Source organism: Xenopus laevis, chromosome 2L (genome assembly GCF_017654675.1).
Source record: "Xenopus laevis strain J_2021 chromosome 2L, Xenopus_laevis_v10.1, whole genome shotgun sequence".
NCBI lineage: Eukaryota > Metazoa > Chordata > Amphibia > Anura > Pipidae > Xenopus > Xenopus laevis.
In genome coordinates, this window is record NC_054373.1 from 114,644,687 (window position 1) to 114,665,595 (window position 20,909).

Sequence of the window (20,909 nt, forward strand, 5' to 3'; positions counted from 1 at the left end):
CACTTTAGGAGAGAAATGCTTTCTGGCAGGCTGCTGTTTTTCCTTCTCAATGTAACTGAATGTGTCTCAGTGGGACATGGGTTTTTACTATTGAGTGCTGTTCTTAGATCTACCAGACAGCTGTTATCTTGTGTTAGCGAGCTGCTATCTAGTTACCTTCCCATTGTTCTTTTGTTTGGCTGCTGGGGGGAAAAAGCGAGGGGGTGATATCACTCCAACTTGCAGTACAGCAGTAAAGAGTGATTGAAGTTTATCAGAGCACAAGTCACATGACTCGGGCAGCTGGGAAATTGACAATATGTCTAGCCCCATGTCAGATTTCAAAATTGAATATAAAAAAATCTGTTTGCTCTTTTGAGAAATGGATTTCAGTGCAGAATTCTGCTGGAGCAGCACTATTAACTGATTCATTGCGAAAAAATTTTTTTTCCCATGACAGTATCCCCTTAAAGACTACTTAAACCTATTAGAATTGCTTTACCGCCAATATGGATTTATGCTAAATACGTCCACAATCACAGTTACACTCCTGCACTTTCCCCCACAGTGAGTTGTATATAAAACCACCTTCATTAAAGGTATTTGTGTCAAAATGTTCATTGTTGGCTAAAATGCAATATCCAGTTGAAATAATCGTGCACTGTAACAAATGAAAAATCTGTTATTTCTGTATAAAGCAGGCAGTATCATTGTATACTGCTGTCGATATACAGTCAAGCTTTTTATTTCTCAAGAACATTGATTTAATTAATTAATTAATTAATTAATTAATTAATTTAAGCTGCATCAACAGTTTTGGCCCAAAACATTACTTGTGGGACTCTGGTTTTCAAAGGCTTTCACAGTAAACAGTAATATGGATTTCTGCAACCCTACAATATTTTGAAGGCTAATTATTATTGCTACTTATTATTGCCTTACAGTAGTGAGAGCAAAGTTTAAGCATAAAGATTTCTGCATTGTGTACCACCTCTGTGAAGTGTTAGGCATAACATGCTAATAGTACAGAGCTTTAGATTTCCCACAGGCTTAACAAGAGGCTATGAACTAATTGGACAATATATCATAGTGTGCAAGTACATGCTATGGATTAACAGTACAGAATATTTATTCTAGGGACAAAAATCAATGAGAAGCCTGCAAGGAACATCAGTCAGTACTGTTCAGTCGTCTACCAGAAATACTACATCTCAGCTCGGTGACCAGGCAAAAGTGATACAAAGTCTGGACATAGCTTCATCATCATCTGATTCACACCAGGAAAGCATCCAGCGTTCCACAGAAGCAGACTTCAGCCGTAACAGGCAGCTAAGGTCAACTCCTATCTACTTACCAGAAGAACAAAAGCAAACCTTTAGATTTATGTTTACCACAAACCGATGTATAGCATAGTTTTATAAATAGGAGTTCCACTATTTTTGATAAAAAAATGGCATTGAGAACCATTTTCACTCACTTAGTGAATACTACATCTTTTTGGCAGCCACTGGATTTAAGAAGATTTATAAAGCCTATTAAATATTTATTGACAATTCTCACTCATGAATCTCTATGGAAAGATTAAAAATCAAATCACTCTGAAATGTGTGGCATTAGCAAACTATTTTGTATGGCAAACTCAGTTGTGCTTCTGAATTTAAAAAATGTAGCATGTTCTTTTCTGCAGCTTGAGAAGGACAAAAAAAGTACATTCCTACATATTGTCACTGGTAGTCTTCTTAGACTGCATTTCAAACTTAAAATTACTTATTTCAAAATGTGAGATTAAGGGAGCATATTGAAAATTCAAATTTTCAAATTCTTTTATGGTCAAAACTGTCAAATTCAACTAGGGAGTTATTCAAATTCAATTGGAGTTTATTAAAAAAAATCTATTTAGATTTTCGAGATTCGAGAACTCATATTCGACTATTCGCCACCTAAAACCTGCCGAATTGCAGTTTAAGTCATTGGGAGAGGTCCAGGGATCAATTTGGAGTTTTTTGCAGCCTTCCTGACTTTCTAGTTTTTTCAGAGTAAAAACTCGAATAGAGTTTTTAAATTCGAATCAAATTTAATTCAAATTCGATTTGAGTTTTTGGGTCGATTTAATTCATGATTTAATTCATTATTTTCTAAGAATGTTACATGTATGAACACCTGTAACGGCAACAACAATCTTCAAGACTCACAGTGTACTAAGTCTAAATGTGTTTGTTTTTTTCTAGGCTGTTGCTCAGTCAACCAATCCAGCCAATGATGCCAGGCACGTGTAATAAAAGGTAGGCTTTAGATACTGGATGTCAGCCTAAGTAGGTACTACATTTGCGGTAAACAGTGGTTTGTCCTCCGTGATAAGCAGTGAATCATTTAGATGACTATAAAGTAAAACATAAACCATACCTACAGTATGTCAGTGTATATAAAATAAATTGATAACCAGTGCTAACAGCCATGGTTAGAAATCCCAGAGAGAAAATTGGTCTTGAACCAAGGTGACTCATGGGAATTTTATAGTAGTATAGTATAGGGCAGTGATTCCCAATCAGTGGCTCGTGAATAACATGTTGTTCACATACCCATTTGATGTTGCTCCCAGGCACCTCAAAGCAGATGCTCATTTTTGAATTTCTAGCTTGGAGGCAAGTTTTGTTTGCATAAAAACCATTTGCACTACCAAACAGAGCCTCCTGTAGCCTGCCAGTCCACTTGTTTCTACCAAATAGCCAATCAGTGCACTTATTTTGCAACCCTATTTTTCTTGCTTGTGTTGCTCCCCAATTCTTTTTAAATCTGGCTCACCGGTAAAAAAGAGTTGGGGAACCCTGGAATGGGAAGACACCTTTGTAAGCCCTAATATAAATTGTACAGCATTTGCACCGGTTCTTATGCGCTAATGTATGTAATTTCAAAACTAAGCTTGGCTGCTTTACACAACTGCTTGTAAGTGTGTTAATGTGTAGTATTATTTACCTAATATAGTCGAGTGCATTAATGAATAGAATATTTTTTATCAAAAAGACCCAAGAAATTTTTTCGTCAAATGAATGAATATATTTTGCATCTAAATTTTTTATGAATCTGATCACTAGATTAAAAATACATCTAATCCACACATTTAAGCCCACCAACAACCTGACTGTCAATTGAACCATGTATTTTATGAAATAAATTAGAAGCTGGTCTAATTACAGTATTGTATATTAATCTTAAAGATAGTAAAGTACCACTTCCTCAACAAAACTCAGATTATATAGGTGCATGGTGTAAATTGCAGGTCCACATACATTAGTAAGGGTTATTGATGAAATTCAATGCCTTTTCAACAATTTTGTGGTAAAACTGTGTATGTTAACCGCTTAAAATTGCATTCTAGCAATGATACCCTTTTGGGCAATTATTACATTGATTCATATATAACATGGACACAATTAAAGTGCTTTTTCTTTTTTTTAATAGGTATTCACAAAATTCACAAATATCTAGAAATTTAGAGGTGCAGACTTCTGGCACGAGTGCCCCTATTGTCATAATGGGGCAAGCAATCGTACATCCAGTCTTCCCTGCAACTCTTCCATCCCAGCAGCAAAACCTACACAACATGCAACTACAGCAGCAGCAATATGTACAGGTAAAAGAGCAGTGAAGCTTTTACACATTGTTTGATAGAATATACTGTATATTCAGACACATTTCTAAGTATAGATAAGTAAACCCCTAGACCCTTCTACTAAGTTAACGGTAATGTATCCATCTACTGTGGCTAATCTCCTATGCCCAAATAAGCAGAATTTCACAGGAATTGTTATAAATATGCTACACAATTATTCTGTTTTTCTCCATGTGTCTTCTTTCTTGTTTACTGTGATCATTTCTTGACAGGATATTTGCATTATTTGTTATTGTGTTTTATTTGGGTTTTCCCCTCTGCTTACATTCACATAAGGTGATGCAAGATATTCATATATAAATGTGTGGCATATCATTGACAAAAAACATTACTGCTATTCAGCTACATGGAGGAAACATTTTCTAGTCAGTAAGTTCAGAAAGGTCAAAACTCCTGAAACTGTTATCCAGAATGCTTAGGACCTGGGGGTCTCCATACTTTAAGGGGGTGATTTATAAACTCACATGTTTCCGATTGAGCTTTTATTTGCAAAAAATCTTGATTTTTTGTTTTTATTTATTATACCCAAATGTTGCAAAAAGCCAGAATCCGAAAATCCACCATCTCAGACCTGTTGAGGTTCTGTATAGGTCATTGGGAGAGGCACCTATCCCGATTTGAAGTGATTGTGGTCTGTGCTGGGTTTAGCTTGAAAATCAGTCATTTTCAGGCTAAACCCAGCACAGGCGATTCGTGAAAAAATCTCGAAAAAAATAGTACAATTCAGGTTTTTGCTCAATTTTATTGGGGTTTTTCATGATTCTATGAAATCTAGTTTTTTTTAATAATAAGTAAGCTAAATTTGGGCATGAGAGTTTGGTCAAGCTTTTTTTATTAATATTATGAGATAAATTCAGATTTTAGTAAATAACCCCCTTAATCTTATAAAGAATCATTTAAACATTAAGGGGCAGATTTATCAAGGGTCGAATATCGAAATCGAAGTATTTATCGAAGTAAAATCGTTTGAATCGAACGATTTTAGCGTATGATCGAAGGATTTTACTTCGATGTGTAAAGACTAGAGATGTCGCGAACTGTTCGCCGGCGAACTTGTTCGCGCGAACATCGGGTGTTCGCGCTCGCCGGAAGTTCGCGAACGTCGCGCGACGTTCGCCATTTTGGGTTCGCCATTGTTGGCGCTTTTTTTTGCCCTCTCACCCCAGACCAGCAGGTACATGGCAGCCAATCAGGAAGCTCTCCCCTGGACCACTCCCCTTCCCTATAAAAACCGAAGCCCTGCAGCGTTTTTTCACTCTGCCTGTGTGTGCTGAAGAGATAGTGTAGGGAGAGAGCTGCTGCCTGTTAGTGATTTCAGGGACAGTTGAAAGTTTGCTGGCTAGTAATCGTTTTGATACTGCTCTGTTATTGGAGGGACAGAAGTCTGCAGGGGTTTGAGGGACATTTAAGCTTAGGTAGCTTTGCTGGCTAGTAATCTACCTTCTACTGCAGTGCTCTGTATGTAGCTGCAGTGGGCAGCTGTCCTGCTTCTGATCTCATCTGCTGACTGCTGCAATAACAGTAGTCCTTGTAAGGACTGCTTTTATTTATTTTTTTGTTGTTTTACTACTACTACTACTACTACTACTATAAGAGCCCAGTGCTATTAGTCTAGCAGTGTTGGGGAGTGGGACTGGTGTGCTAATCTGCTGCTCCTAGTAGTTCAGCAGCACCAACTTTAATTTTTTTTTTTTAATATTCATTTTTTTTTATTTTACTTTTTTTTATTTTACTACCGCTGTAGTAGTGTATAAGTTGACCTTTTAGGCATTATTTGCCCTGTAGGCATTATTTGCACACTGTTTTCTTCAACCCGCCATCGAGCTGTGTGACCTTGTTCCCATTCTGTCTAAATATCCATAATATTACCGTCTCCAGAAAAAACACCGGAGTCACTTTTTTCAAGCAGCCATAATATATTTTACGTAATCCGTATCCACCGCTGTAGTAGTGTATACGTTGGCCTTGTAGGCATTATTTGCACACTGTTTTCTTCAACCCGCCATCGAGCTGTGTGACCTTGTTCCCATTCTGTCTAAATATCCATAATATTACCGTCTCCAGAAAAAACACCGGAGTCACTTTTTTCAAGCAGCCATAATATATTTTACGTAATCCGTATCCACCGCTGTAGTAGTGTATACGTTGGCCTTGTAGGCATTATTTGCACACTGTTTTCTTCAACCCGCCATCGAGCTGTGTGACCTTGTTCCCATTCTGTCTAAATATCCATAATATTACCGTCTCCAGAAAAAACACCGGAGTCACTTTTTTCAAGCAGCATTCATATATTTTACGTAATCCGTATCCACCGCTGTAGTAGTGTATACGTTGGCCTTGTAGGCATTATTTGCACACTGTTTTCTTCAACCCGCCATCGAGCTGTGTGACCTTGTTCCCATTCTGTCTAAATATCCATAATATTACCGTCTCCAGAAAAAACACCGGAGTCACTTTTTTCAAGCAGCATTCATATATTTTACGTAATCCGTATCCACCGCTGTAGTAGTGTATACGTTGGCCTTGTAGGCATTATTTGCACACTGTTTTCTTCAACCCGCCATCGAGCTGTGTGAGCTTGTTCACATTTTGTCTAAATATTGATAATATTATCGTCTCTAGAAAAACCACTTGAGTTACTTTTTTTCAAGCAGCATTCATATATTTTACGTAATCCGTATCCACCGCTGTAGTAGTGTATACGTTGACCTTGTAGGCATTATTTGCACACTGTTTTCTTCAACCCGCCATCGAGCTGTGTGACCTTGTTCCCATTCTGTCTAAATATCCATAATATTACCGTCTCCAGAAAAAACACCGGAGTCACTTTTTTCAAGCAGCATTCATATATTTTACGTAATCCGTATCCACCGCTGTAGTAGTGTATACGTTGGCCTTGTAGGCATTATTTGCACACTGTTTTCTTCAACCCGCCATCGAGCTGTGTGACCTTGTTCCCATTCTGTCTAAATATCCATAATATTACCGTCTCCAGAAAAACACCGGAGTCACTTTTTTCAAGCAGCATTCATATATTTTACGTAATCCGTATCCACCGCTGTAGTAGTGTATACGTTGGCCTTGTAGGCATTATTTGCACAGTGTTTTCTTCAACCCGCCATCGAGCTGTGTGAGCTTGTTCACATTTTGTCTAAATATTGATAATATTATCGTCTCTAGAAAAACCACTTGAGTTACTTTTTTTCAAGCAGCATTCATATATTTTACGTAATCCGTATCCACCGCTGTAGTAGTGTATACGTTGACCTTGTAGGCATTATTTGCACACTGTTTTCTTCAACCCGCCATCGAGCTGTGTGACCTTGTTCCCATTCTGTCTAAATATCCATAATATTACCGTCTCCAGAAAAAACACCGGAGTCACTTTTTCAAGCAGCATTCATATATTTTACGTAATCCGTATCCACCGCTGTAGTAGTGTATACGTTGGCCTTGTAGGCATTATTTGCACACTGTTTTCTTCAACCCGCCATCGAGCTGTGTGACCTTGTTCCCATTCTGTCTAAATATCCATAATATTACCGTCTCCAGAAAAAACACCGGAGTCACTTTTTTCAAGCAGCATTCATATATTTTACGTAATCCGTATCCACCGCTGTAGTAGTGTATACGTTGGCCTTGTAGGCATTATTTGCACACTGTTTTCTTCAACCCGCCATCGAGCTGTGTGACCTTGTTCCCATTCTGTCTAAATATCCATAATATTACCGTCTCCAGAAAAAACACCGGAGTCACTTTTTTCAAGCAGCATTCATATATTTTACGTAATCCGTATCCACCGCTGTAGTAGTGTATACGTTGGCCTTGTAGGCATTATTTGCACACTGTTTTCTTCAACCCGCCATCGAGCTGTTTGACCTTGTTCCCATTCTGTCTAAATATCCATAATATTACCGTCTCTAGAAAAAACACCGGAGTCACTTTTTTCAAGCAGCATTCATATATTTTACGTAATCCGTATCCACCGCTGTAGTAGTGTATACGTTGACCTTGTAGGCATTATTTGCACACTGTTTTCTTCAACCCGCCATCGAGCTGTGTGAGCTTGTTCACATTTTGTCTAAATATTGATAATATTATCGTCTCTAGAAAAACCACTTGAGTTACTTTTTTTCAAGCAGCATTCAGATATTTTACGTAATCCGTATCCACCGCTGTAGTAGTGTATACGTTGACCTTGTAGGCATTATTTGCACACTGTTTTCTTCAACCCGCCATCGAGCTGTGTGAGCTTGTTCACATTTTGTCTAAATATTGATAATATTATCGTCTCTAGAAAAACCACTTGAGTTACTTTTTTTCAAGCAGCATTCATATATTTTACGTAATCCGTATCCACCGCTGTAGTAGTGTATACGTTGACTTTGTAGGCATTATTTGCACAGTGTTTTCTTCAACCCGCCATCTAGCTGTGTGTATTATCGTTTCCAGAAAAACCAACTGAGTTTTTGTTGTTGTTGTTGTTTTTTTAAAAATAATGCCAGGCAAAGGCAGGCCGCCACGCAGAGGCCGTGCTAGGGGCCGTGCTGCTATGCAATCCTGTGGCCCTAGCAAATTGCCCAGTTTTAAAAAGCCAATGACCCTGAACTCCCAAAATGCTGAAGAGGTAGTTGACTGGCTTACACAGCACACCCCATCCTCTACCGTTTCTAACTTTACCACAACATCCTCCTCATCCTCCACTGCTATGGCCACCCCACGTAACACTTCCTCCACCACCGGTGCCCCTTCTTCACTGGGGTCAGAGGAGTTATTTTCCAATGAGTTTCTTGAACTGAGTAATGCGCAACCATTATTGCCAGAAGAAGATGAAGGAGATGAGGACCTTACACCAGATTTAATTCTGGCAGAGAACACGATAGAGATGGACATAATGAGTGATGAGGAGGAGGTCCCCGCTGCTGCTTCCTTCTGTGATGTGTCAGAAGAAATTGATGCATCTGAGGAGAATGATGATGAGGAGATTGATGTTTTGTGGGTGCCTAGTAGAAGAGAGCAAGAGGAGGGTAGTTCAGATGGAGAGACGGAGAGTCAGAGAGGCAGTAGGAGAATAAGACTTAGAAGAAGCAGGGAGGACAGCCCGCAGGGATCAGCAGGGCAACAACATGTATCGGCACCTGTGTTCAGCCGGCCAACGCACCCGCCATTGCCGCCAATACCGCCAACTCCGCCAACTTCTACTGTTACCGCCAGATCGCACACTTCCAAAAAGTCAGCAGTGTGGGATTTTTTTAATGTGTGTGCCTCTGACAAAAGCATTGTAATTTGCAATGAGTGCAGTCAGAAACCGAGCCTTGGTAAGCCCAACAGCCACATAGGTACAACTTCTATGCGAAGGCACATGAGCGGCAAGCACAAAGCACTTTGGGAGCAACACCTCAAAGGCAACAGGCAAACTAAAAGCCACACTCCTTCTGGTCCAGCATCTTACTGCTCTACCTCTGCTCTCCTTGACCCGTCTGAACCACCCTCCACTCCGCCTTCCACCTTGACCACCTGTTCCCATTCCCAGTCATCTGCCACCAGCCAAGTTTCTGTGAAGGCCATGTTTGAGCGTAAGAAGCCAATGTCTGACTGTCACCCCCTTGCCCGGCGTCTGACAGCTGGCTTGTCTGCACTCTTAGCCCGCCAGCTTTTACCATACCAGCTGGTGGACTCTGAGGCCTTCCGCAAATTTGTAGCAATTGGGACACCGCAGTGGAAGGTACCCAGCCGCAATTTTTTTTCTAAAAAGGGAATACCACACCTGTACCAACATGTGCAGAGCCAAGTTACCGCATCTCTGTCACTTAGTGTTGGGCCAAAGGTCCATATGACTACTGACGCATGGTCCTCCAAGCATGGTCAGGGCAGGTATGTCACCTACACTGCCCACTGGGTGAACTTGGTAATGGCTGGGAAGCAGGGAATGGGTAGCTCAACAACAACAGTGGAGTTGGTGTCACCGCCACGGATTGCACGCGGTTCTGCCACCACCTCTACTCCTCCATCGCTCTCTACCTCGTCTTCTTCTTCTTCTTACTCTGCTGCTGGGTCCTCCTTCTCCTCCTCCACACCTGTGCACCCCCAGCTCCCCCTAGGCTATTCGACGTGCCAGGTACGCCGTTGTCACGCTGTCTTGGGGATGACGTGCCTGGAAAGCAAAAACCATACCGGATCTGTACTCCTGTCATCTCTGCAGTCACAGGCCGATCGGTGGCTGACCCCACACCAACTGCAGATCGGAAAAGTGGTGTGTGACAATGGAAGCAATCTGTTGGCAGCGTTGAGACTAGGCAATTTAACACATGTGCCCTGCATGGCACATGTGTTAAATTTAATAGTCCAACGTTTTGTCTCCAAGTACCCAGGATTCCAGGACGTTCTCACCCAGTCCAGAAAGGTGTCGGCCCATTTCAGACGTTCCTACACAGCCATGGCACGCCTTGCTGACATTCAGCAGCGCTACAACATGCCAGTCAGGCGTTTGATTTCTGACAGCCAGACTCGCTGGAATTCAACGCTCCTTATGTTGGAACGTCTGCTGCAACAACAAAGGGCCGTCAACGAGTACCTTTTTGAACTGGGTGGTAGGACTGGATCTGCACAGCTGGGGATTTTTTTCCCCCGTTACTGGGTGCTTATGCGCGATGCCTGCAGGCTCATGCGACCTTTTGAAGAGGTGACAAATATGGTCAGTCGCACCGAAGGCACCATCAGCGACCTAATACCCTTCGCTTTCTTCCTGGAGCGTGCCGTGCGACGAGTGACAGATGAGGCTGTAGACCAGCGTGACGAGGAGCTGGAAGCGCACGATTTCTGGTCGGAATCACCAGAACGAACCCAGGCACCTGCTGCAACGCAGGGAGAGGTGCCAGAAGTGGAGTCAGAGGAGGAAGGTGGCTTTGTGGAGGAGGAGGAGGAGGAGGACCAACAGGAGCAGGCTTCCCAGGGGGCTAGTGGTGACCTTTTGGGGACCCCTGGTCTTGTACGTGGCTGGGGGGAGGAGACCGTGGATGATGCAGTCCTTGATAATGAGGAAGCGGAGATGGATAGCTCTGCATCCAACCTTGTGAGAATGGGGTCTTTCATGCTGTCATGCCTGTTGAAGGACCCCCGTATCAAGAGGCTTAAGGAGAAGGACCTGTACTGGGTCGCAACGCTACTAGACCCTCGGTACAAGCATAAAGTGTCAGAAATGTTACCAACATACCACAAGTCCGAAAAGATGCGGCATTTACAAACCAGCCTGCAAAACATGTTGTACAATGCTTTTAAGGGTGATGTCACTTCAGGAACTCATCAACATTCCAGGGGCAGAGGTGCCAGTAATCCTGCCACGAGCACACCTGCAAGGACAAAGCCCTTTGGCCAGTCTGTAACGTCAGACATGCAAATGTTTTTCTGTCCAAGGCAGCGCCACAACCCTTCTGGATCCACCCTCAAAGAACGCCTCGACCGGCAGGTAGCGGACTACCTGGCATTAACTGCAGATATCGACACTCTGAGGAGCGATGAACCCCTGGACTACTGGGTGCGCAGGCTTGATCTGTGGCCAGAGCTGTCACAATTTGCCATGAACCTCTTGTCTTGCCCAGCCTCAAGTGTGCTCTCAGAAAGGACCTTCAGTGCAGCAGGAGGGATTGTAACTGAGAAGAGAACTCGCCTAGGTCACAAAAGTGTCGATTACCTGACCTTTATTAAAATGAATGAGGGGTGGATCTCGGAGGGTTACTGCACGCCGGAAGACTTGTTCTGACTTCTATGCAGCTGTCCTTCTCTTCAAGCCTCATGACTCCACACACAGCTGTCCTTTAGCGTCCTCCTCCTCCCTCCGCCACCGTTACAAACTAGGGTGCAAACCCTACTGGTTTAATTTTTTCTGGCCTCTGTGCTTCAGTGGCTGCAACCAAAAAAACTGGGCAAACAATGTCTACAAGGTCAACGTATGGCAAAAATGACTATTTTCAGCATTTATATGGCATATTTTTTCTGGCAACTGTGCTTCAGTGGCTGCATCCAAAAAAATGCATATTTTCTGCATTTATATGGCATAATTTTTCTGGCCTCTGTGCTTCAGTGGCTGCAACCAAAAAAATGCATATTTTCTGCATTTATATGGCATAATTTTTCTGGCCTCTGTGCTTCAGTGGCTGCAACCAAAAAAATTTATGTTTTCAGCATTTATATGGCATAATTTTTCTGGCAACTGTGCTTCAGTGGCTGCGACCAAAAAAATGACTATTTTCAGCATTTATATGGCATATTTTTTCTGGCCTCTGTGCTTCAGTGGCTGCGGCCAAAAAAACTGGGCAAACAATGCCTACAAGGTCAACGACGTTGACCTTGTAGGCATTGTTTGCCCAGTTTTTTTGGCCGCAGCCACTGAAGCACAGAGGCCAGAAAAAATATGCCATATAAATGCTGAAAATAGTCATTTTTTGCCATACGTTGACTCAACGTATATGGCAAAAAATGACTATTTTCAGCATTTATATGGCATATTTTTTCTGGCAACTGTGCTTCAGTGGCTGCGACCAAAAAAATGCATATTTTCTGCATTTATATGGCATAATTTTTCTGGCCTCTGTGCTTCAGTGGCTGCAACCAAAAAAATTTATATTTTCAGCATTTATATGGCATAATTTTTCTGTCAACTGTGCTTCAGTGGCTGCGACCAAAAAAATGCATGTTTTCTGCATTTATATGGCATAATTTTTCTGGCCTCTGTGCTTCAGTGGCTGCAACCAAAAAAGTTTATATTTTCAGCATTTATATGGCATAATTTTTCTGTCAACTGTGCTTCAGTGGCTGCGACCAAAAAAATGCATATTTTCTGCATTTATATGGCATAATTTTTCTGGCCTCTGTGCTTCAGTGGCTGCAACCAAAAAAATTTATATTTTCAGCATTTATATGGCATAATTTTTCTGGCAACTGTGCTTCAGTGGCTGCGTCCAAAAAAACTGGGCAAACAATGTCTACAAGGTCAACGTATGGCGAAAAATGACTATTTTCAGCATTTATATGGCATATTTTTTCTGGCAACTGTGCTTCAGTGGCTGCGTCCAAAAAAACTGGGCAAACAATGCCTACAAGGTCAACGTATGGCAGTTGTTTAAAGAGAACAGTAGATTACTAGCCAGCAAAGCTACCTAAGCTAAAATGTCCCTCAAATCCCTGCAGACTTCTGTCCCTCCAATACAGAGCAGTATCAAGCAGATTACTAGCCAGCAAACTTACTATCATCTGTCCCTGAAATCACTAACAGCTCTCCCCCTACACTATCTCTTCCAAGCACACACAGGCAGATTTTTCAGATACATTTTTGCCCTTGATCCCCCTCTGGCATGCCACTGTCCAGGTCGTTGCACCCTTTAAACAACTTTAAAATCATTTTTCTGGCCAGAAATGTCTTTTCTAGATGTTAAAGTTCGCCTTCCCATTGAAGTCTATGGGGTTCGCGAACCGTTCGCGAACCGCTCGCGTTTTTGCGCAAGTTCGCGAATATGTTCGCGAACTTTTTTTCCGACGTTCGCTACATCCCTAGTAAAGACTTAGAAAATGGATGTAGACGGTCCCCATAGACTAACATAGCACTTCGGCAGGTTTAATTTGGCTAAGTATTGAAGTCGAAGTTTTTTTAAAGAGACAGTACTTCGATTATCGAATGGTCGAATATTCGAACGATTTTACTTCGAAACGTATTCGAAGTCGAAGTAGTAGTAGCCTATTCGATGGTATCCAAAAAATTACTTCGAATTTCAAATTTTTTTACTTCTAAAATTCCCTCGAATTCACTTCGACCCTTGATAAATCTGTCCCTAAATAAACCCAATGGGATTATTCTGACTAAAAATTAATCTGATCTTCGCTGGGATCAAGGACAAGGTACTGTTTTATTATTACAGAGAAAGGGAATTATTTCTTTGAATTATTTGTTTATATAACAGATCCTGTATCTGTATTTTATTCATGCAACAAGTTAACTTTGCCTTGCGAAAAACTTCTATATTCTTATTACTCTCTTCTGTTTGTTGTATCCATTAGAGCCCAAGTTCCTTGCAAAATGCAGAGCCAGAATTGTTGATATTGAGTGCTAATGCTCAGCAGCAAGGCTCAATAGGATTTCACCAGAAGCAGCAGCAGCTAACACCAAGCAGGACTAACAGCCTATCGAAGAAATCACGTATACTTTAGCATGCTTGCTATCAGTTTTGTTTTTTTACAGGTACTAGTTCAGTGCATATCTACCAGAATCTGGATTGCCTTACTGGCGTTTTAACAAAATACATGGGAAATGTGCTGGTACAGATGCAGGCAGGATCGTGCTTCAGACAAAGAATTTTATGTTGTCTGTAATTACAGTTTGTGAATTTATATTAACTATACAAACTTTGAAGCCATAATTCTGCTTTCAAAAAATTACAACGAATCGCAGCACTTTTCACTTTATGTCAGTTCACTTTTCAATCTTTATTTAATGGAAAAAAGGTGAATTTAGAAGTATTATAGGCAGAATATGTATATTTAATAATTGTGGGAAGAAAGAATGCCTTTATGTTTGTTCGTTCTTGAGTTACATACACCTGACTTACATACAACTCACATGTACAGACGGGGGCTGTTACAGTATCATACTATAGTTTGCTCGGCTTTTATTAGCATTTAGATTTAATAAACCTGCCCCAATCCTCTCTGGCATGTGTTGTCTACTGTGGAGCACAGAAAGTTAAAAATAAATACAATGTTAAGACAGACATCTGTCTAAGTTGCATTTAATAAGTAAATGTATATGTTTCAACTTACATACAAATTTAACTTAAAGGGGGTTGCTCACCTTTGAGATAACTTTTAGTATGATGTAGAGAGGGGAAATTCTGAGACAATTTGCAATTTGTTTTCATTCTTATTATTGAAGGTTTTTGAGTTATTTAGCTTTTTATTCAGCAGCTCTTCAATTAACATATTAACCAATCTGGTAACTAGGGTCCAAATTACTCTAGCAACCATGCATTGATTTACATAAGAGACTGGAATATGAATAGGAGAGGCCTGAATAGAAGGCTCAGTAATAAAAAGTAACAATAACAATACATTTGTAGCCTTACAGAGCATTTGTTTTTTAGAAGGGAGTCAGCGACGCCCATTTGAAAGCTGCAAAGAATCAGAAGAAAAAGGCAAATAACCATAAAGCTTTAAAAAAAACCCAATGAAAACCAATTGAAAAGTTGCTTAGAATTGGCCGTTTTATAACATAATAAATTTACCTTAAAGGTGAACCACCCCTTTAAGAACAAACCGACAGACCCTATCTCATACATAACCCGGAGACTGCCTGTATAGTAAACATGAACAGATTAAAAATAAAATCTGCCACCCCTCCCCAATCTACCCCACTCCATACCCGCCAGGCCCTCTGAAAACCCATTATAAAATGAATTGTACTTTACCAGAAAGCAAACATGAGAAATATGGCATGCAATGCCAATAACTGTACCATTGTTAATCAAAAAGACAATAAGCAAATAATAAGGGGAGAGAAATACTTATAGTTCACCCCAGTCCTACTGGGGCACTTACTCATAGGCAAATGAGCACACCCCTGAACATCTCTTTTAAAGGGGTTGTGACCAATCGCAAACAGTGTATACCTCAACCAATTACAATTGAAGGACAATTAAAGGACCAGTAACACTAAATTTTTTCCCCCAAAATTCGTTAGTATAGAACGAAAAATAAACACCAAGGCAAATAAAACTTTTAAATTGCAAAGCCTTTATTAAGAGATAACTTACCAAAACTCCACTTCCTGTCCTCTTCTAAAACGGCGAAAGGGCGACCATCCATGCAGCGGCGTTCAACTTCTCCTCCCTGGCTATTCTAGTGACAGTATGTGAAGAGGAGGCAGTGGTCCGCTCTGCAGCGCTTCCCCTATTCCCAGCAGTCAGACTTTGACTCCAGCCTTTCCTCCTCCGACGAGGAAGAAGAAGAGGAGGAGGGCAGCCTCTGCCTCTCCAGCGGCAACCAGTCACTCGCTCACACGGGGGGTTGTAGGATGGGTCGGTACAAGAGGTCGGGAGCTGGGGGTGTACAATGTACTTCTCGAATCACATGGGACAAACTCCTCGCCTGCTGGAGCTCGATACAAGTGTGACCGACCTCATTCCCTCCAGTCTGCGCTAACTTGCGTCTGACCCCGACCCGGGGTATTTATTAAGCATTCAAAAGATACAAGTTTTCATGGCTTACTGAGACAGCAGAGTCAATGCTGCCCCCTCAAACTCTCAGTGATGTGCTAAATGATTTTAAAAATGAAATTTGTCTCTTATGTTACCAGGGAGATGTTTTCCTACCCCAGGTAGACTGAGGCCAGGCTCTTGCCATTCAGTTTAGACCATTCCATTTATCTATTTACTTAGTCTTTACATAATATTCCCATACACCAAAGATATGATAATTCACATGTACCTATTAAATGGGTCCGTTTTTGCTAGTATTCACAAATAGAGCAGCATAATATGCATTAAATTTTGGGGTATGAGAAAGTGTTTGAGATGCCTTTCAAATTGTGCCTGTTTATTTTACTGATAAAAGAAAAGTATTTTTAAAATAACTATAAATATCTCATGTGTATGTAGGAAAAAAAGTATGTTGAACTGGCTTGCACCCAAAACTACATGTTTAGATGATGATGGTTCATTAAAGAGGAATCGTACCTTCTTATTTTAACTACTGACTCCTCCACTGCACTCCCTGCTCCTCCCCAACTTCATCAACCAAACAAATTGACAAGCAGAGATGCACATCGAGCAGCGATTTGTGGGTAGGCTACAAAGGCCCGGCCTAGAGCTGCAGGTTTTTAGGGGTGCATGCCACCCAGCCGCAAGCACTGGGGACGCACAGGAGATTTGATTGTTTATAAAATGTGGCGTGCACCAATCCCCAGTGCTCCCTGACAAAGGGAATTTGCACATGAGGATAAGTTTTTTTTTTTTTTAAAATGGAAATTCTGTTCCACTAGTGCAGAGAGCGCTATAACACTCATTTCACTAGTGACTCGATCCAACGCTAAAGTTTTAAGTGCAGAACGGGAGGGGGGGGGCAGCAGCCCCAGGATTGCCCCTGTATACACCAGGTATGGGGGAACTGTTCACTTTCTTGCAGCTTTCCCTTGCAAAGGATTATGCTACAGGCCGCTTAGCAAATGGTGCACATTATACATTCTCTCGTGTTCATAAAAAGGTCTTGTAAGTGCACTTTTCTATTTTTTGTATGATTTGTTGACATTTATAGAACAAACTTCTATATGTAACCAGAGTAAAGTATTGTACAGTTATTTTAATAATTAATTATTTCTATTTAAAATAAATAAAACAGAAACAAAAAACGCATTTCTTATTTGTTGCACATTATTATTATAATTTATCAATTTCTTATTGATTACTTTTGAAATCGATGTCTGAATCCACACACTGGTTTAGCAGGGCATAGTTAAACATGAAATACAGAAGAAGAACATGAAAATGATTGCTATACTCACCTCATAGATCTCGCATAAATCATGCTGAATTGATCACACTTTTCTTACAAGTATTCAGTGTCGGAGTGGGATGCCAGGGGCCCACCAGAAAACCTTAGACTGTGGGCCCACTTTCCAAACTATTATTCCTACTCTCTCAACCTCTTTATTCTCCTAGTCTTTTATCTTTACATACTATTCTCTTTTCTTCCATTATTAAGCCTCTTTTGTCCCATAAAGAAATAGGGAATGAACATGAAATAGGCCAAATGTTTAGAAGCAGGAGTGCCCACTGACACCTGGGCCCACTGGGATACCAGGAAAACTCCCAGTCAGACACTGCAAGTATTAAACTAAATAACTGCAGGACTTAAAGTTGATTGTTTAGGTCCATGTCACATAAGAAGGAATATTGTCTTTCAGCCTACTAAGTCAGCAAAATGTTATGTGGTAGGACTCTAAGGGCAAAGTCACATGAACCAAACAAATACACTGGCACACGTGGCAATTCAGGTGCCGGGTTACCCCGTGCTCTTTATTGTGCGGACGTGCAACGTTTCGGGGTGACAACCCCTTTATCAAGCATGATGCTTGATAAAGGGGTTGTCACCCCGAAACGTTGCACGTCCGCACAATAAAGAGCACGGGGTAACCCGGCACCTGAATTGCCACGTGTGCCAGTGTATTTGTTTGGTTAAGTACGTATTTCTGAGGGTTGCCGTGCCCTCTACATTGTGCACCGGGCTTAAACTATTAAACTGTGAGGAGAGGAGTGTGCGCTGCTTCATCCGAGTTCCTGCAAAGTCACATGAAGACATTTGTCACCCAATAAAAATCTGCACTAAGTGCAGGGTAGTGATGTGTGGGTCAAGTTTTTCTCAACCCGCACCCAACTGCCCCCTTCCATTTATAGACCTGGGCAGACCTGCACTGCCAATGATGTCACAAAAGGGGAGGGGCATGCCCAACTCTATAAAACAGGAAGCTGGCAAGATGAGCAGCACGGTTGGCCCGAACCCTCCCGACCCACAGGTAACCCTTCAGGTCCCGCGGGTATCAGGCCGCCATGCACATCACTACTGCAGGGACAATTGTCCTGAAAATGCTTTTATCTATACCAGCATGCCCTTCTGAATATGAACATCCCCTTTAATAATACCAAAATATTTACAGGTATACCAACCTTAAATTAGTGTAAGTATGTAATGGGGTTTTTGGGCTATTTTAGACCAAAGCTATTGGAATAGAGCATGTGACATTTGTCGCCAACACAATAGGCTATGCCAGGCCCAGACTGGCAATCTGTGGGTTCTGGCAAATACCAGACGGGCTGCTCTAAGGTGCCATAGAAACTCAGTATTTAGTGGGCTGGTGGGGGCTGATTGGGCCTCTGTGTCCAGACCTGGGCTGGGCCTTCGCTAACTGGAAGAAATGAAGGTATGGTGAAGAGCAACTACAACTTTCTTATGCCACTGTGTATGAAAAACGAAATACAAGGGCGTCTGGAGATTCTTGTAACAAAAATAGAACAGTTTATTTGTCCAAGACAAATGATCCACAGGTTTTGTACTTACAATCCACAGAGGTCCCAGCAGATAATCATGACATGACTACAACATGTCACTCAGAGACAGCACAGTGTATGGAGATCCAAATTCCAGGTCCCGAGCATTCTGGATACCAGGTCCCATCCCAAAGCCTTTTCAAAGTATAAGCAGCCTACCTGTCCTGTTTGATTTCCCAGTTTCCTACTAACTGTAGTAAAGAACAAGTGAGTTTCAACTATAGTATTTGAGGGAGTCATTCTATCAAGCAACTAGTGCTTTCCTTATCCTGTAACTCTCATTACTGTCTGGTTTTCTGCTGTAAAAATAAATGATACTGAGAAAATATATACAACAAAAGGTGTGTGTGTGTGTTAAACATAGGGCTTACATACAAATACATGCAGCTACTTACTGCAGGGAATCCTAATGAAACCCCAGCCGCATTCTTACATTCCCTGGCAGAACATCCAAAGATTTGCCCCTGTAGCCAGACAACCAAGAAGGGGTTTCAGGAAAATAAACTACAAAGCACCAAGAAGAACTTCCTGTGGAGACAAACTAACAGGATGCTGACAACCTCACATTGGGGGAAAAAGTTATAGCAGGTGGAGGGGAGGTAATTCCTTTAATAGGATCCTATTTAAATGCTGAATTATCCCGCCGGAATTATTTGTTCTGTACTGGAAAGTCACTGGAAGGTTTATATTCCTAGTACAGAAAAAGAATATATTATTGAGCTACAAAACACTGTTGCGCAATGAAGTAAATTAAAACCAATAATTATATGTAATTAACTGCATCATTAATCAAAGAGAAACAGTAATTAGTCCCTTTAAAACATCTGCTGATACACAGGTATGTGACTTGCAACTTTGAGTGTGTAGATGTAGTGTGTTACTTCCATTCCTGGGGCTGGTCAGGTGCATGGCCTTGCATACACATGGCTTTTCTTGGGGGGAGGGGACATTCTAATTGTTGGCATCCCTACTGCCCACCGACCCATGTTACCAGGGAGCTAATATTTGGGGCCCTATGAGGGGATGGCCCTGCTAATTTAAGGGCAATGACAGATGAGAAGATTAGTATCCTGCTTTCAATTTCCTTTTCTGTGGGTGACTGAGCTCTTCCAAATGTTTTCCCACTGGCAGTCGCCCATAGTAAATCTCCTCTTATACGTGTGACTAAATTGCAAGAGATGTAAAACTGGCATCTGCTAAAGAGATCTCACCAGCTATGCAGTTACATTAGACTGTGTGTGCATAATTATAACAGTGAGTATATCAATATAACCATCAGGCAAGGTTTATTCTTGAATTTACACAAGAATTAATCTGTATTCTTGAATGAACCACAAGGGGGCAATATACATGCAAAGTAATGCAAAAGCTAATGTCATTATTAGCGCTAATACAGGGGAATGTAATAAAAGTCGCAAAGAGCAAAACAATTCGCACCAATAAGACTAAAAATCCACATCTCGCAATGTAATATTGTTCCTTAAACTGTTTTTGCATTGCGAATTATAATTGCGCATTGCGAATTTTAATTGCGCAGTCATAAGAAGTGCTTGAAGGTGTCGTAATCTTTTGGAGCAAACATAACGACTTTTTCAGTAAGAAGTTTTATTACATTGACTGCGCATTGGCGCAAACTATAAAATTCGCAAACGGTCTTTCACTGTCGGAAGTGGTCGCTAAACAGTTTCTGGGCTCGCAAAAGCTATATTAAATTCGCACAAAGCAAAATTTGTTCGCGCAAAGGCATAACTTTTCGCATTGCGAATAGTTTTTCCGTTAGCGATTTTTATTACATTCCCCCGTTATTCTTTTAAAAATGCAGTAAGTGTACTTAAGTTGGAAATGTGTAGAACGTGATAATCATCTTTTATATATATATATATATATATATATATATATATATATATATATATATATATATATATATATATATATATATATATATATATATATATATAGTGCCAGCAAGTTACTCAGCACTTTACAATAATGTATAAACAAACGGTCAAAAAATAATAGAATAAAAATGGCATTAGAGGGTCCTGCTTACAATCTAAATAATAACAACAATTACAAACTGGACTACTAATAATGTGAGTGTAATATGTCAATGTGACCCCCTTTTAAATTTGGTAGTAGACAGTGCATTTTGCTACAATGGAATAGTAGCTGTT

The 20,909-nt window shown here is 40.9% G+C and overlaps 1 protein-coding gene across 2 annotated transcripts in view; it reads left to right on the forward strand.

Moving 5' to 3' along the window:
• npas2.L (neuronal PAS domain protein 2 L homeolog) overlaps positions 1 to 14,396 on the forward strand; it is a 45,264-nt gene extending 30,868 nt beyond the window's left edge. For both annotated transcript variants that reach the window (XM_018247059.2, XM_041582359.1), the window contains 4 exons: positions 1,117 to 1,313; positions 2,208 to 2,261; positions 3,439 to 3,610; positions 13,700 to 14,396. In XM_018247059.2, coding sequence (XP_018102548.1) covers positions 1,117 to 1,313; positions 2,208 to 2,261; positions 3,439 to 3,610; positions 13,700 to 13,849 — 573 coding nt within the window. In that variant the 3' untranslated portion in view covers positions 13,850 to 14,396. The remainder of the gene's footprint in view (positions 1 to 1,116; positions 1,314 to 2,207; positions 2,262 to 3,438; positions 3,611 to 13,699) is intronic.
• Positions 14,397 to 20,909: the final 6,513 nt, after the last annotated feature.